The sequence below is a fragment of the Sebastes umbrosus genome, chromosome 23 (genome assembly GCF_015220745.1).
Source record: "Sebastes umbrosus isolate fSebUmb1 chromosome 23, fSebUmb1.pri, whole genome shotgun sequence".
In the NCBI taxonomy this organism is placed as follows: domain Eukaryota; kingdom Metazoa; phylum Chordata; class Actinopteri; order Perciformes; family Sebastidae; genus Sebastes; species Sebastes umbrosus.
Genome location: NC_051291.1, coordinates 6,902,022 through 6,918,898, shown reverse-complemented (window position 1 = coordinate 6,918,898; position 16,877 = coordinate 6,902,022). Strand labels below are relative to the sequence as shown.

Below are 16,877 nucleotides of genomic sequence, written 5' to 3'. Positions count from 1 at the left end.
GGGTTGGGAAGAAACAATAACCAACACCTGAGCGCCTTCTGAAAACTTTTTTCCATGCAAAAAGACACCATCCTGTTTTGCAACATCAGCGCCCAGCAGCCGAGCTATGCTTCCGCCATTTGGGACTGAAAGTGACTACCTGACGCCGGTAAAACGTCGCCTACAAAGTGCCGCCCAAAAGTAAAACAGAATTATTTCTATTCTTTTGTTATATTTTCTAAACCTAATAAGCGTTTTCAGTCCAAAATGGCGTCAGCGGCCATTGTCAAAAAAACACAGGAGTTTCGTCTCTTTGCTTCTATACTCATTGACGTCATCACTTTCTGCACTTCATACAAAAAAAGTAATATTTTTGTGTTAAAGCAAAATAATTTGGATATTTCCGAAACACGTACTTCATCTTGTACACCAACAATAGACTGTATGAGGTTGAAGAAGTGGACGTAGTCACCGTGACGTCACTACTTGGTTCGTGGACTACGGTTTTGAAGCCTCGAGTTCGGCATTTTGGTCGTCATTATCTAGGTTTTTTGGCGTCGCCATCTTGTTTTTTTTGCTACCAGAAGTGACACGAAAGGGTGAGAGGTAAGTACAACCGAACGCTTAATAAGACATTTTTAGGCGACCAAAATGTTACAATGAACTTTTATGAACTGAAAACACACTGTGAAAGAGTTAAAGTTCTAAGACGAAAACAAGGACAACTCCCAGACCGGACAACGTAGACAACTAAATGGGACCATAATTTACTGAATGGACATCATGCTGCAAGCAACGTATCCTCATACAACAGTTCATATGATATCTTACGAAAAGTTATTCCTCTTTTATAATCTGTTTTTCTACGAATGTCCGACAACACGTGTCAATTTCTGCTCATTACATGCATACAGTATTTTCAAAATAACTTCCATCTTTACAGGATACAACTTGGTGAGGTTTAGGTAACAAAACTACTTAGTTAGGTTTAGGAAAAGATCGTGGTTTGGGTTACAATAACTACGGAAGTGGCGTTACTGAAGTACGGAAGTTAAGTGGCAAATAATTGCCGTTTCTATGAATCAAGCTGATACGGTTTGCTGACATTGCCGCGTCACAGATATCATGAGCGTTCATGTTTACCAAAGATTTCTACAGATTCCTACCCGTACAGGCCACCGTACCTCAAGGCGGTCGGCGTGCAGCACGATGAACCGGGTGGCGTTGATGCACTCCAGCTCGATGCTGACCTCCCCGGAGAAGGTGAAGTTGTCCATGTAGACGGCGAGCCGCAGGTCGTAGTGCCGCGGCCTCAACGATCCCGGCAGCCTCGAGTTCCTCCACGGCTGGACCGCCTCGTCGTCCCCCCTCTCTCCCGTCCTCTCCCCTCTGCTCCCGTTCAACCTCGCTGACCCTCCGGTGCCCCGCGAGCCCGACTCCCCAGTCGCCCCGTCGTGATTCTGTCCGCCGCACTCCTCGAAGCGGACGCTGAGCACCACGGCCACCGCCGTGACGATGATGAGGGTGAGGATGGACAGGGCGAAGCCCAGCACCAGCCGTTTGTGCACCGTGATGTGGCGCTCGGTGGTTCGAGGCCGGACCACCACCGACTCGGCCCACTGGTCCGAGAGGCCGCGGCCATTCCGCATGGCTCCCGGACTGCTGTCGTTTAGTCCCATTTAGATAAAAGTGTCACTCTAACGGTGAAGAAATGTCCTCAGAAAGGAGTTCTGGTACGGAGAAACACTCATTTATGCTCAGGTCTGATTCCAGCTTGTTTACAGATGATTCAACGTGAAAAATGGTGGTTTGATCGTCTGTCAAACCTCCACTCTGTGCTGCTACTTCTGAAAACCTGACCCCTGACCTCGCCGCTCCGCTGCCGGACCGCTCTGAACGTCCTTCAGCTGGGAGGTGGGAAACCAACACCGCGGCACGTTTTACATTTCAGGCAACAAAACTGACAAAACAGAAAGGATGAGATGGTCGTGTGCGTTTTGGTTTTGCGGTGAGGGGGGAAAAAAATCAATGCTGCATGGCTCGATTTCAAGTTCTAGAGGAAGAGGAGGAGGAGGAGGAGGAGGAGGAGGTATGCTGTTGAGGATGTGGCTATACAGTGAGCGTATCATCCATAGGCTTTCACTGGAAATCAGCTGGGTAAGCGAAACCACCACAGATAGAAGTGTTACACTGGGAATAAAGCCTTGTTATACTCTGGCAAACAACCTGAAGTGACAGATTATACATTAAAAATCACTTTTAGATGATTTAAATCCTCATTCTGAGCTTCAGAAACGTCACATGGATCGACAAAGACTGAGCTCCCGAACCAAAGGGGAGATTTAAAATCAGCAGGTTATCGTCTCCAGATTGTTATAAAGTTAATTTCTTCTGAGTTAAAGCTCTTCCAGAACTGCAATAAAGCATAAATAAACCCCTATCGTACTATTATGGGATTATTATTATGAAACAGTGGGAGATGAAAGTGCTTTACAGAACATTAAGGTCAGTATTAGGAGCCACGGATGCACTATGAGTATGATTATTATGATTACAAATTTTGGAGTCAAATGTTTTGTTATATTTCTTTGTATATTTGTCAAGAAATTTGTCACGACTGGTTAAATATCGGCTCCTTTTGTTGGAGAGAAGTTAAAAGTCACCACATTTTTCTAATTTTTTGACATTTATTGTCATATAATGAAGATTTTTCCATATGGTTCTGTAAGAATATTATTAAAGGTTAATTTACATCAAAATTAACCAGCTAAAGAGTTCAAACTCTCTCTGTTTGACTTGATTTCAAGTTAAAATTAGCTTTTTTTGTTGATTTATCTGCAGAAATATGTTTTATTAAGGTAATAACGATTATTATGATTACAGTTTTGGAGTCAAATTTTGTGTTATATATTTCTTTGTATTTTTTGTCAAGAAATTTGTGATGACTGATTAAATATCAGCTCAAAAAGAGCCGAAAAGTCACCACATTATTCTAATTTTTTTACATGTATTGTCCTATAATAAAGAATTTTCCAAATGGTTTTGTAAGAATATTATTAAAGGTGATTTTTTTAGGTTAATTTACATCAATCTCTCTCTATTTGACTTGATTTCAAGTTAAAATGAGCTTTTTTTTGTTGATTTTTCTGCAGAAATATGTTTTATGAAGGTAAAACGTCTCTCACTCTCACTCTGTCTGCTCTCTTGAGGAGGTTAAGTGGATAATTTACGGTCAGCATGTGGCTTTATTCACTCCTCCGGTTCTCCACCGATCCGTGCTGCACAGCTCAGCTGATGGAGGAGAAATGGATTCTATATGATTGATAACCCGATGGATTGATAGATGGATCGATACCAGTCGGAGGGAGCAGAAAACGGCAATCAAAAATCCCCAACAATCAATGAATGATGAACGTTATCCGGTGCGTAAAAAGGATCCAAAAGATCAACTCCACCGGTGCTCTCCGGTAACTTCGGGTCGGTTTCTACCGGGAGTCGGTCCCGGTGTGTGCAGGGAGACTTGCTCCAGAAGAACCGACACTTTCCCCCGTTGAATCCGGTATTTTCTGCTGCGAAATTGCACGCTGATCACCTGCGTAATACCTGCGTTTTCTATCTTATTACCGGGGGGGGGTTGCCGTTACCGGGACTGTCCGGGGATGCCAAATCCGTTAAACACCTCAAAATCCGTTATTATATGGAGTTTGCTCAGAAAAATCCGTTATTGATCCGTTTAACCACCGGGAATCCGGTAAAACGTCACAGATCAAACACAAAGTGATCAATTTAAAACACCGGGGATCCGGTAAAAGAGATGTTTCGGTACCGGTTAGAGAGATACGTTAAAGCAGTTTCGGTGCAGAGAGAGATCCTTGAAAGCACCGTCAGTGATCCGTTTAATAGGCTCCACAATAAAATCCCCCTTCAGAAACCACCGGATCCGTCTCCGTGGAGTCCAAAGTAGAAATGAACCGGATTATGGATTCTCCCGGGTGGGCATGCACGGGCCCCTCCGGTGCTCCGGTATAAGAGACCGGATCCTCCTCAACTTTTTAGCCCATGCAAGGAGAGCTGCTCCTCTCTCCCTCTCCGGTGATAATGATGGTGATGATGATGATGAAGCTCTCCGGTTAGCATCCCTCCATCCACCGAGGAAGAGGAGGATGCGGGTGCTGATGCTGAGGAGGAGGAAGAGTCTCGTGCCGCCCGTACAGCTGTGAGTCTGCTCGCGGTGTGCGTTTCTGTTTGAGCACGAGCTGCTCTAACCTAGAGGCAGGCACGCGCTGAGTGATGGGGAGAGAGAGGGAGAGAGAGAGAGAGAGAGAGATGGAGAGAGCGAGGGGGGGGAGAGAGAGAGGGATGGAGGGAGAGAGGGAGAGAGAGGGGGAGAGAGAGTGTTGGAGAGAGAGAGAGAGAGAGGGAGGGAGAGAGAGAGAGGGAGAGAGAGAGAGAGAGAGAGAGAGAGTGATGGAGTGAGAGAGAGAGAGAGAGAGAGTGATGGAGAGAGAGAGAGTGATGGACAGAGAGAAAGAGAGAGAGAGAGAGAGAGAGAGAGATGGAGAGAGCGAGGGGGGGGGAGAGAGAGAGAGAGGGAGAGAGAGAGGGAGAGAGAGAGAGAGAGAGAGGGGAGAGAGAGTGATGGAGAGAGAGAGAGAAAGAGAGGGGGAGAGAGAGTGTTGGAGAGAGAGAGAGAGAGAGAGAGAGGGAGAGAGAGAGTGATTGAGTGAGAGAGAGAGAGAGAGAGAGAGTGATGAGAGAGAGAGGGAGAGAGAGAGAGAGAGAGTGATTGAGTGAGAGAGAGAGAGAGAGAGAGAGTGATGAGAGAGAGAGGGAGAGAGAGAGAGAGAGAGTGATGGAGTGAGAGAGAGAGAGAGAGTGATGGACAGAGAGAAAGAGAGAGAGAGAGAGAGTGATGGAGTGAGAGAGAGAGAGAGAGAGTGTTGGAGAGAGAGAGAGAGAGAGGGAGAGAGAGTGTTGGAGAGAGAGAGAGAGAGAGAGAGTGATTGAGTGAGAGAGAGAGAGAGAGAGAGTGATGAGAGAGAGAGGGAGAGAGAGAGAGAGAGAGAGTGATGAGAGAGAGGGAGAGAGAGAGAGAGAGAGTGATTGAGTGAGAGAGAGAGAGAGAGAGAGAGTGATGAGAGAGAGAGGGAGAGAGAGAGAGAGAGAGTGATGGAGTGAGAGAGAGAGAGAGAGTGATGGACAGAGAGAAAGAGAGAGAGAGAGAGAGAGAAAGAGAGAGAGAGAGAGACCTTCCCAACTTTCTCCTCCTCTCTTTATTCTCGGTGGATTTATTAAACCAGCCAGAAGATAATTAATGGAGAATAAATGGATGCTTTCAGTAACTGAGACTGGAGCCAGTTAGTGCTTTTATTTTGTAAATTTCTTCAAATTAAAGTGTCTGCTGAGGTTATATTTTATTATTACAGTCTCTCTGGTTTTCCACTGCTTCTTACTGGAGCTTCTTTATACCCATAATAATCACATATATAGGATGCATATACAGGATCTTTATACTGTATTGTGGATAATCTGAAGTATAGAGAGGAAATGTTGTCTTCTACTTAAAAGAACCAGTGTGTAACAGTTCGGGGATCTACTGGCAGAAATGGAATATAATATTAATAACTATGTTTTAATTAGTGTATAATCACCTGAAACTACCACCATATTGTTTTTTGGCCATCGCCATCTTAGTTTTTGGCCATCGCCATCTTGGGTATTGATCGTCACCATCTTGGTTTTTGGGAGTCAACATCTTGGTTTTTTTGGCCGTAGCCATCTTGGTTTTTGGCTGTAGCCATCTTGGTTTTTGGGAGTCAACATCTTGGTTTTCTGGCCGTCACCATCTTGGTTTCTGGCAGTCACCATCTTGGTTTTTGGACGTCACCATCTTGGTTTTTGGCTGTCACCACCTTGGTTTTTGGGTATCACCATCTTGGTTTTTGGGCGTCACCATCTTTGTTTTTTGACTGCGCCATCTTGGTTTTATCTTGGTTTTTGGCCATCACCATCTTAGTTTTTGACCGTCGCCATCTTTGTTTTTGGACGTCACCTTTTTGGTTTCTGGCCGTCACCATCTTGTTTTTTTGACCGTCACCATTTTGTTTTTTTGACCGTCGCCATCTTGGTTTTTGGGCGTCACCATCTTGGTTGTTTGGCGTCGCCATCTTGGTTTTGTGGCTGTTACCATCTTGTTTTTTTGTCCGTCGCCATCTTGGTTTTTGGGCATCACCATCTTGGTTTTTGGCCGTCACCATCTGTTTTTTGGTAACCAGAATTGACACTTGAGGGTGGAGCTAAGTACAACCGAATGCTGAATAAGACATTTTTAGGCAACCAAAATGTTACAATTAACGACAAAAACACGGACAACTCCCAGACCGGACAACGCCGTGGTAGCAACCTGTCAATCACACAGTAGCCCCGCCCTAAATCATCCCCTGCTTTATGGTCTATTTGACTCTAAATGGGACCATAATTTACTAAATGAACATCATGCTGTATTGAAGAAGACTTGAAACTAGTGATTGAGACCATAAACTCGTGTTTACAATGTTTACTGAGGTAATAAATCAAGTGAGAAGTAGGGCTCATTTTCTCATATACTTCTATACAATTCAGACTTCTTTTAGCAACCAGAGGAGTCGCCCCCTGCTGGCTGTTAGAAAGAATGAAAGTTTAAGACACTTCAGCATTGGCTTCACTTCTCAGACTGAAAGTTGCCCACTGGTGTCCACACACTTTTGGCCATGTTAATGTAGTTTGTTGGATCAAAGTATTGGACGGACAGAGTGACTCACATTTAGCCTCTAGCTGGACTAAAGCATCGACCACTGAAGCATCTGACAGAGAGAGATAAAAACTAGCAGTTAGCTTCAGTGAACATGACATAAACCTGACACATATACACTTTCCCCACGTGGACGTCAGATAACAGGTCGTTTTAAAGGAGACGTTTACTGTTAAAAGCTCACACACACATTCGGAGACAGATGGGCGGGAAAACGCCAATTGTTGTAAAATTAATGGCTCATGTGATAGCCAATCAAACACTTGGCGGGCTGCGTGTCAATAGCCGATCAAACAGCTGGCAGCGTGACTGTTGATGAGCTGGCCGTCCGTCAGTGTCACCTTGGTAACAGCCGGGGAACACCTGACCTTCAACACGGTTTAACGCCACCAAGCAGAAAACATGTTTCCAGAAGGATCCTGAACCAACAGGTGGAAAATAAACTCACAGCTCCTCCAGGCTGCTTAGTGTTATTTATTATAATGTTAAAGATCACCATGTTCAGAGTTTTCATACATTTAGTCAAACAAATACAGGATTTATATTCCAGGAAACAATATATAATACTTTGTGAGATCAGCCTTGAAAATCTAAATGCTAATACTAATAAAAAAAGAACCTAACAGCTGTTGAATGGCTGTTACAAGCAGCGTTAAATTCATCAACGGAAAGTGATGTGTTGCGTCCTTTTTTTCATGACTTAAATGAGACAAATTAAATAGAAAGTGACCTTTGAAGATAATAAATTATGAATGAACTATGAGGACTTTTATTTAAATTTTTTCGTCAACGAATAAAAACTAAACAAGAACGTTAAAGACGGGTGAATGGACAAATGCATCTGCAGAATCACACGTATAGCGCCACATGGTAAAACCGTGAAAATCTATTGTTTGGGAGTTGATTTAGTACTTTGCCTTGTTGCATTAATAAACCACAAATCACATTTCAGTATTATTACATCTTTGTAAGTGAATGTTACCAGTTTGTGGAATTAAGAAAAAATCTGATTTATTTAGATTTATGGACTAAATTAATCTAAAATGCTGCTGAAAGTTGGACAAGAAAAAGCAACAAAACAGCTGGAACAAGCATTTATAAAAAAAATAGAGCTGTCAATCGATATTTTTGACATATTTAATCGCGATTAATCGCATTGTTTGTCCGTAGTTAATTGGAATTAATCACACGCATTTTTGTATCTGTTCAAAATGTACCTTAAAGGGAGATTTATCAAGTATTTAATACTCTTATCAACATGGGAGTGGACAAATATGCTGCTTTATGCAAATGTATGTATATATGTATTATTGTAAATCAATCAACAACACAAAACAATGACAAATATCCAGTTTGGAGTGTTATTTAACCTCCTTCACAACAAGCTGGTATTCCTCAGGTTTTCTAGTTTCATATGATACAGTATCTTCACTCTAGCTATAAAACTAAGCCTCTACAACCCAAAAATCACACGGTTCTTTCTCTCTGAATAATTTCCTCATTAAAAAAATCATTTACCACGTTGTTTTCTCTCATGCAGCATCACAGTATCATGCTGGATACACACAGAGCATCTGCTGCTTCCATGTTGCTGAATGACACCCACAGATTATAGACTCACCTCTCATCGCTCTACACTCTGTAATCTGTGGATGTCATGTGAGCAAATCTGTCAATATTTTTACTCGGCAGCCGTCAGTGTGTCACATGTCAGCTTCTCTCTCGCTCTTTGACTCCATGCAGCATGTAGCTCCACATCACTACTGGGAAAAATACAGTCCCTCGTACCCTTGCAGCCATGAACACCAGTAGTGGAATGTATCTAAGTGTGAGGTACTTGAGTATTTCCATTTTATACTACTTTATACTTCTACTCCACTACATTTATATGACAGCTTTTTGCAGATTCATATTCATGATACAACATATAATCAACAAATAAATGATGATGTATTATTATAAGATAACAGCAGTAGGCCTACTGTATATACAGTGAAAAAGTAGCTCCACCTTTGCAACCAAGATGGCAATGGCCAAAAATCAAGATGGCGATGGACAAAAATCAAGATAGTGACGCCCAAAAACCAAGATGGAGACGCCCACAAACCAAGATGGTGATGGCCAAAAACCAAGATGGTGATGAACAAAAACCAAGATGGCTACAGCCAAAAACCAAGATGGCGACGGCCAAAAACCAAGATGGCGATGGGCAAAAACCAAGATGGTGACAGCCAAAAACCAAATGGTGATGACCAAAAATCAAGATGGTGATGCCCAAAAACCAAGATGGCAAAGCCCAAAAACCAAGATCGTGACGCCAAAAAACCAAGATGGCAATGACAAAAATGACAAACTCTAGGCTTCAAAACTGTAGTCCACAAACCAATGGGTGAAGTCACGGTGGCTGCTTCCACTTGTTATATACAGTCTATGACTCGTACACCGAACCGGACTGGCAAAACCGTAAAATCAACCCAACTCTAGGAAACACTAACTAAGCTAAATTTGAAGCTTCACTAGCAGGTGCTTCTGATTTCCACATAATTGCACATTAATACTTCTCGGTGGATGAAGCCATGATTCAGTGACACCATAAGCTAAGCTCCACCACCAGGACTCACTCATCTTTTAGCCCCAAGAATGACTAAATTATCCATCCATCACGTTTATAATGTGGCGTTTAGCGAACGTATAGGGGGCGCTAACGGGGCTTTAGACTGTTTCATTGGACACGCACAGTCTCTCTGACATCACACGGCCAATTAGCGTCCTATTTCAGCCAACTGGATCAAGGTGGAAGACAGCGGGGAGAGGAAGAGTGAGAGAGGGAGAGAAGGAGAGGAGGGAGCGCTAAGTGGGCGGCACACTCTCCTGCCTCGGGGTAGATTGGTGTCAAGTGCAGAGAACACACACGGTGGGCAGAAAATGTAATGAATGTGATCACTTGTTAGGAAGAAAGAATGTGTGTGAGAGTGTGTGTGGTCTCTGCACTTGACACCAATCTAGCTGCAGCAGCAGAAGAAGAAGAAGAAGCAGCAGCAGAGAAATAAAAAAGAGATGTGAGCATGTCAGACTTAAAGCTGAACACACACTGATCCAAACGTCAATATTTCAAATTCCTTGAAAGTACGAATCCATCCATGATTCATTGTCAGGCTACATAAAAGAGACAGAGATGCAGATAGAGGCTGGCAGAGCGTCCTGCGGTCAGAATACACAGTACGAACAGTGTTTCTGCGGCGAACTGAATCATTGACGATGTGTGTTTGATGTGAACAGAGTGTGAAGAATGCTGAGGCGTAGCGAAGCCTTTTAACTCGCAACATATTGTTTGCACTCGAATGTTTTATAACTGTTGGCTTTAGGTAATGGAAGAGCAACACTTGGGATGATCAGCTGTTGTCAACGAGGGCTTCCTCGTCTCTGGTGCAACCTTATTGCATCTTTCACGCTCTACCTGGAGAGGACGCAAGCAGCCGCCAGCTTCCACCTGACTGCTACAGGAACATCAGGCCTTTACGCTACAACTGTTTTTAAGTCTTTTGGGGCGAGTTGAAGTCGAGTCTTCAAGCTGTGTTCACACCAAATAAACACGCCGCATAGATGGAGGGGCTTTCCTCCATGGATACCAACAACATTTCATCAACCATGGGCCGAAATAACCACTATTGCTTATTTGCACGTGTTATGGAAGTCCCAAATGTTCATAACATCACCCGGGGGCGCACACAGCTCAGGAAATATTCACTGTATCTATCAAGTAACACGTCGGCAGAGTTAATCTGGTTTACTACAGCGGTATGAACCCAAAATAAATAGATTTCACTGTGATTTAATTGGAATAAATGGATCAAAATGATGCCAAAATAACAACATAAGGATGCTGATTTGTAAAAAACGTCTGAATTCATGCTTTGTCAGGTCTGTCCACAAGACGAACAACTTTTAAAATGCTTGTTTTCTGAATGGAGTTCTGATCAATCAGTGCCAGGCTATACTAACATTGTAGCTGCTCCATGATCACTCAAAAATAACATCATCTAGGCATCTAGAGGTGATTCCAGAGTGTAAATTCATTGCATTGCTGTAAAGAAACTGTTTTAAAAAATGGGGTTTGATTTTAGAAAAATAGGATTATAACTTTAAGTGCTGAATATTAAGTCTTTAGTGTTTAAAAACAAATACAAGTAGTGCTTTTCCAACTTTTCGGAGTGTGAAGTCGATCCATAGACTGTATATAAAGATGGACCAGCCAAAATACCCCGGATACAGGAGCTGCCATCTTGAGATTTCGACATCATTTGGCTTCACTTTTGGGGGGCTGTCATGTTGTCCCTCTTTATATACACTCTATGGGTCGATCTGAGTGGATGAAGAGTTGTCACTACTGCATCCAGCAGGTCAGACAGAAATCCCCTTACAGCTGTGTGATAAAGAGACGGAGGAATATCTGAATAAAATCTACCTCCTCGTCGTTTAAGTAGCATCTGTCCAGGTGGCAGGTCATCCTCAGAGCCCCTCGCTTGGATCGATGGCGTCTGGGTGATGCCACTCAGGGCCCTGCAGACATCTGGATGAACGACAGGTATCAATCCTGAGGACAGGAAACAGCAGCTTAAAACTTTGTGTTGTGGCTTTCTTATTTGTCTTTATTTATTTCCTATTTTGCATTGTTTCTTCCCGTCTGTGTAACGAGCTGAAGGCATCAGATCACATCAGAGACCAGACAAAGTGTGTGTTTGTACGATGTGTGTGTGACAGCTCACTTTACAAATGTAAAACACATTGCTTCTCTCCTCTCTTTGATTGTATCCGTCTGTCCTGGCAGTTATTCCCTCATTTATCTCACAGCAGTGTGCGTGTGTATGTGTGTGTCGAAGTACACTAAACATGCAGTACGTATGTTTGTCATATTGTTACGCGCTCACACGCAGCCTATTTATTTTCTTAATGTGTCAGATGTGTGTTTGTGTTGTTTTCTCACCATATCGGAGTTGTCAAACTGGTTTACTACAGTTAATGTGTGTGTGTGTGTCGCTCTGTGTGACGCTGATTAAAAGTGAGAGCTTTTTGATTGCATCGACCCTCCATGGGATTATTAGCATAACACACACACACACACACACACACACACACAGGAGTAATTGAGCATTTCTCTTCTACACTACACATAACGGGATCCAACCCAGCACTTCACTGTTTACTCTCCAAATTCAAATTTATGCAGATGAGGCGAAGTAAACGATGAATGAGCTCGTTTGTGTTTGGAGGTTGGAGCTCTACGTCGTCTCCCAGTAAAACCGGTTTTAAACTGGGACTCTATAAAAAGGTCTTTAAAACCAGCAGCTACGATGGAGAAAATGTTAGATACACGTGCAACTTTTATTTATTTGCACAGTCTGATTGTTTCCAGGCTTCCAGGACAGCTTTACAAGTGATTTCAGATGGTTTCTATCTTCCAGTTCATCCATGAAAAAGCGCCGTGAAGTGAATCGGTCGGTCCACACCTTCCTCACACAAAGACGCTGATCTTTTATCCTCTTTTATCCAGCAGTTGTCTGACAGACCTGAACAACATGTTCCACCTCTTTTCACTGTTTGTTTGGGCAAAGAAAAAAGAGCTACTCCGCGTCCTAAAAATAACAACAGCCATACCGTCATATTTATGTGTAAATGGTAGCGTTCAATAAAGAAGCAATGCAGTTTGCAAGGGCTCAATTTCAAATAGTAGATAAACAAGTAAACAACTGACTCACAAGTTAAAATTAGGGAAAAAACATCCTTAAAGGGACTGTTTGTAAGAATCAGAAATGCTTGTTATCAGTGACACCTGTGGCCGTCAAGTCAACGAAAGTCAGCATCGACCTTACACTTGTGCTCGATCTAAATAGACATGAACGAGCATCGCTCAAAACAGTGAGGCGACACACGTCAGCTAAAACCACAATATCACTCTATATTTCACCTGCTTGGCAGTAATGTTAGCAGACCAGACTAAGGTCTCTCCATGAACCGGACACCGGAGTTTTGGTCGGAGACGATAACGTTTCTCTCTGCAGAGCCCCGTCACTTCACAAGACAAGGGAAACCTCTGTTGGTCTGGAGGAGCTGCAGCATTTATTTCTGCACAAACGTCCACTGTACATTCACTAGATATTCTCAGAGCTAAACTAACTCTTCTGCAGTGTGGAGTGTGCGAGCATGCGCGTAAGAGTAGAGCGAAAGAGCGAGAACGCGCGCGGTGTGTGAGTGAAGGCAGGCAGAGGAGCAGAGGAGCAGAGACTCCGGTCCTGGCAGCTATGAAAGCTACAACACATCAGGTTTAAAAGCTCCTAAAATGATATATATGGCCACTTTAGCTTTCCCCATTCATCCCCATTTAGTCATTTTACACAATACAGCATGTGTTCTTACCTACAGGTGCAGTTTGCAGCAGTTGGACACTAGTTTTGTGGTTTTAGGAGCAGCTAGGTTAGCAGTGAATGAGCTAAGATAAGCTAGCTGCAGGTCCTGAAGCTCTCTCTGTCCAGCAGGTGAGTAAAAGAAGCTAAACAGGGAAAGAACCCAACAGTAATCTATTGAAAACAAAGCTTACTGTACTATACAGTAGCACAATAAACAGAGAATCCACAGGTGAACAGGAGTCTCATCAGGGTTCAGAGGTTAGACAGCTGAGAGGAGCAGGTGGAGATGTGCTAACAGTATAAAGAGAGAGGAGCCTAATTGGGGGATGAGGAACAGGTGTGCAGGCGTGCATGGAGGACCAGGAGGAGGTGAGGAGTGGCTGGAGACCTGGAGACCTGAGTACAGTAAAAACTACTGAGGCAGACATTGTGAAGATATCTGTAATGGATGCACTGACCTGTGACTGACATCCAGTTTCTCCTCCAGCTATGGAGGAGATGTTAAACAAGAGGATCCATCAGAATATTAAAAAAAACATTAAATCGACATTAATTCCTACTTTAGCTTTCTCATTCACCCCCAGTCATGTCACCTATTTTACACCTACTTGGTATTTGGCCATGGCCATCTTGGTTTTAGGCCGTCATCATCTTGGTTTTTGGTCGTCGCCATCTTGGTTTTTGGCAGTCGCCATCTTGTTTTTTGGCCGGCGCCATCATGGTTTTTGGCCGGCGCCATCTTGGTTTTTGGCAGTCGCCATCTTGTTTTTTGGCCGGCGCCATCTTGGTATTTGGCCGGCACCATCATGGTTTTTGGCCGGCGCCATCTTGATTTTTGGCCGTCGCCATCTTGGTTTTTGGTCGGCCCCATCTTGTTTTTTTGGAACCAGAGGTGACATGAGAGGGTGGAGCTAAGTACAACCGAACCCTGATTTAAGACATTTTTAGGGGGGCACCAAACCCCCAACTGCCCCAATGAAGGATTTATAAAGTGCTCCTAAAAGAAAAGAAAGAATTAGACATGGTTTAATATAATCCTGGTTGTTAAAGACCCGAGGTATTCGTGTCATGTAGTGGATAAAACTGGTATCAGTCTTGTCGTCTGTTAGAGACCCTCAGAGGGGCGTTAATCACCACGTTAGCCATGTCGTCCCATTAATCTCCGTCCTCTGTCATTAGTTTTCCATTAGAGCGTTCCACATAGTGAATCCCTCCATTGAGAAGTTAGAAAGTTACAGGTGTTGATCCTCGTCTGTATTTATGGTGTTAGAGAGAGGTGGGAGGAAACTAAAGGAGACAAACAGAGAGTTTGTTCATTATTCTAATTTCCTCCTAATGACTGCATGGATGATGCATCACCATCTGGCACACACACACACACACACACCGCTGTGATAATGCAGCCATTGACTCTAATGACAACGCAACGCTTGTCGTAATGAGACTTTTTTTTTACACACGCCAATCCAGGGCAAACCATGATGGGTAAGCTGGCTCGTTGGGCGACTATTAGCTTCTGGTCGCCGTGGAAATGACTCAAGTGTTTGTCCTTACAAGCAGTTTACCTTTAAAGGACGCACGCTTTGAAACAAACAGTCCTGGTCTAATGTGATGTCGGGTTGCCAGATTGTAAATAAGGAAGCTGCCGCGTTGCCAGGTCATCAGTGACACTCTCCCTCTGCAAATTGGGTTGTAACTCAGCACGGTGAATCATGTCCAGTGTGTGTGTGTGTGTGTGTGTACGTGTGTGTGTCGGCGTCGTGCTCAGACAGAGGCACTTGAACTAAATTGCCCCCCTGGTACCTACAATGCATCTGGAGCTGGCAGGAGTGTCTGTCTGTGTGTTTAAACCTCACGATGCCTCAGTGTAACACACAGCTGCTTCATTGTGACCCCTCTCGCCGTTTCTATGGTAACCGGTAGGGCCTGATGATGGATACACTCCAGGCTGTTGGCGACCGCAACCGGACGGTGACTTTGGACTATTTTGACATTGGGTCCTAGTGTTACCGTGACAACGGTGACCACACCAGTCAAACAAAAAGAGAAGTTCCTGTAACAGCCAAAGAACCACGTGATCATGTGGTCGTCGAGACTTAAAGAGCAACTTCAGGTGTGTGTCATCACTGTGACATCACTGCTGGGTTTGCGTTGGTATTTGGCCGTCGTCATCTTGGTTTCTGGCGGTCGCCATCTTGGTATTTGCTCGTCGCCATCTTGGTTTTTGGACATAGCCATCTTGGTTTTTGGTCGTCGACATCTTGGTATTTTGTCGTCGCCAATTTGGTTTTTGGTTGGTTTCCTTTTTTGAATGATGAATACAGACACCGCCGCCTTCTATTCTCTCTCATACAGGAGCAGAATGTATGCGGTAGTCGGCCGATGGCTGTAGTCTTTGCAGTGTGTTCGAGTGCAACTTGTCGGCCAAGACAAAGGCGACGCAGGTGACGCAATAGTCGGCCTTCAACGCTGCTAGTTCTTTGATGTTGGGTTGGTTTGTCTGGGCCTTAACATTTTAGAGAATGTTAAAAAAAAGAGCCAAAGCAATTGAGAAAACTCTAAATGGTTATTTCTTGATTTGAAATTAAGTTTATTTAACATAAATATAATAGTGGGATGTTTGGGCTAGTGACCGCTTTGATTGACAGGTATCTCAGCCTATCATAATCAGCCATGATGTTTATGATGTGTTTTATTTCAGGAAACATAACGGTGGTAAAACATTGTTTTCTTTTCATTTCCTCTGAGCTCAGATCAACACAGGTCAGCTCGTTCTGCTCCGTCAATCAAACACATCAACAACAACAACACTGTTTACCGTTACTGCGGCAACACAGAAACCATCACGCTGACTGAAAGAGAGAAACACTGCAACATCTGTAGACAGAGGTGACTTGACAGACAGCTGCTATACGAAGCAAAGAGAGAGATACGTTCATATTGAGGGTCGTTTTTAACATGAGCTGAAAATGCAGTTATTCAGCTATAAAACACACACTTCCCTCGTTCCTCCAGGCTGCCAAAGTCACGTTGCCTTTTTGCTTAACCTCTATTATATCCCTGAGCGTGCACGTGCACACACACACATGCAGTTACACACACACACACACACACACACACACACACACACATGCAGCCTGGCTCTGAGTGCAGTGTGGAAGGCGTGGGCTGTTTCTTCAGGTTACATCTCTCTGCAAAGATGATGGATGGAGGATATAAAATCCATCTCTGCAGGCCATTTAGAACAGAAATGAACGCAGACAGTGAAGGAGCTGACAGACAGACAGACAGACAGATAGATGTTAATTTCAATCTTCCATTTTTAATAGGAACTGTGCAGTAAAAAAAAGGTTTTCATCAGGAGATTAATGGTAGGGTTTGTAATATACTGACCTTTATCTAACCAGGATGTAAATCTGTTTTTGGAGTCCTGCTGAATATGGCAGCTGATGTTCAATGATTCGAACACAGAAACAAGAACAGAGAAAAAGACAATGTTTAAATCTGGGCTCATTTGCACCTTAACAGTATGCCAAATTATCTATTAGCAGCTCCTGTTTGTGGTGTACCCATGTATATACAGGCAACTATCACTGAATTACTGTGATACCGAAGAAATCTTAAAAACGTGTTATTTCTCAAGCAAGTTCTGAATCTGAAGTGGCCTTTTTTCTATGATTTCTAAGCAGCTTTGTGGATCTTTA

The 16,877-nt window shown here is 43.5% G+C and overlaps 1 protein-coding gene across 1 annotated transcript in view; it reads right to left on the bottom strand.

Annotated features, from left to right (window-relative positions):
* Positions 1 to 4,233, bottom strand: part of LOC119483159 (thyrotropin-releasing hormone-degrading ectoenzyme-like) — a 153,482-nt gene extending 149,249 nt beyond the window's left edge. Inside the window, 1 exon segment of the mRNA XM_037761244.1 lies at positions 1,164 to 4,233. Within this exon segment, the coding sequence (XP_037617172.1) occupies positions 1,164 to 1,658 (495 nt within the window). The 5' untranslated portion in view covers positions 1,659 to 4,233.
* Between the last annotated feature and the right edge of the window lie 12,644 nt (positions 4,234 to 16,877).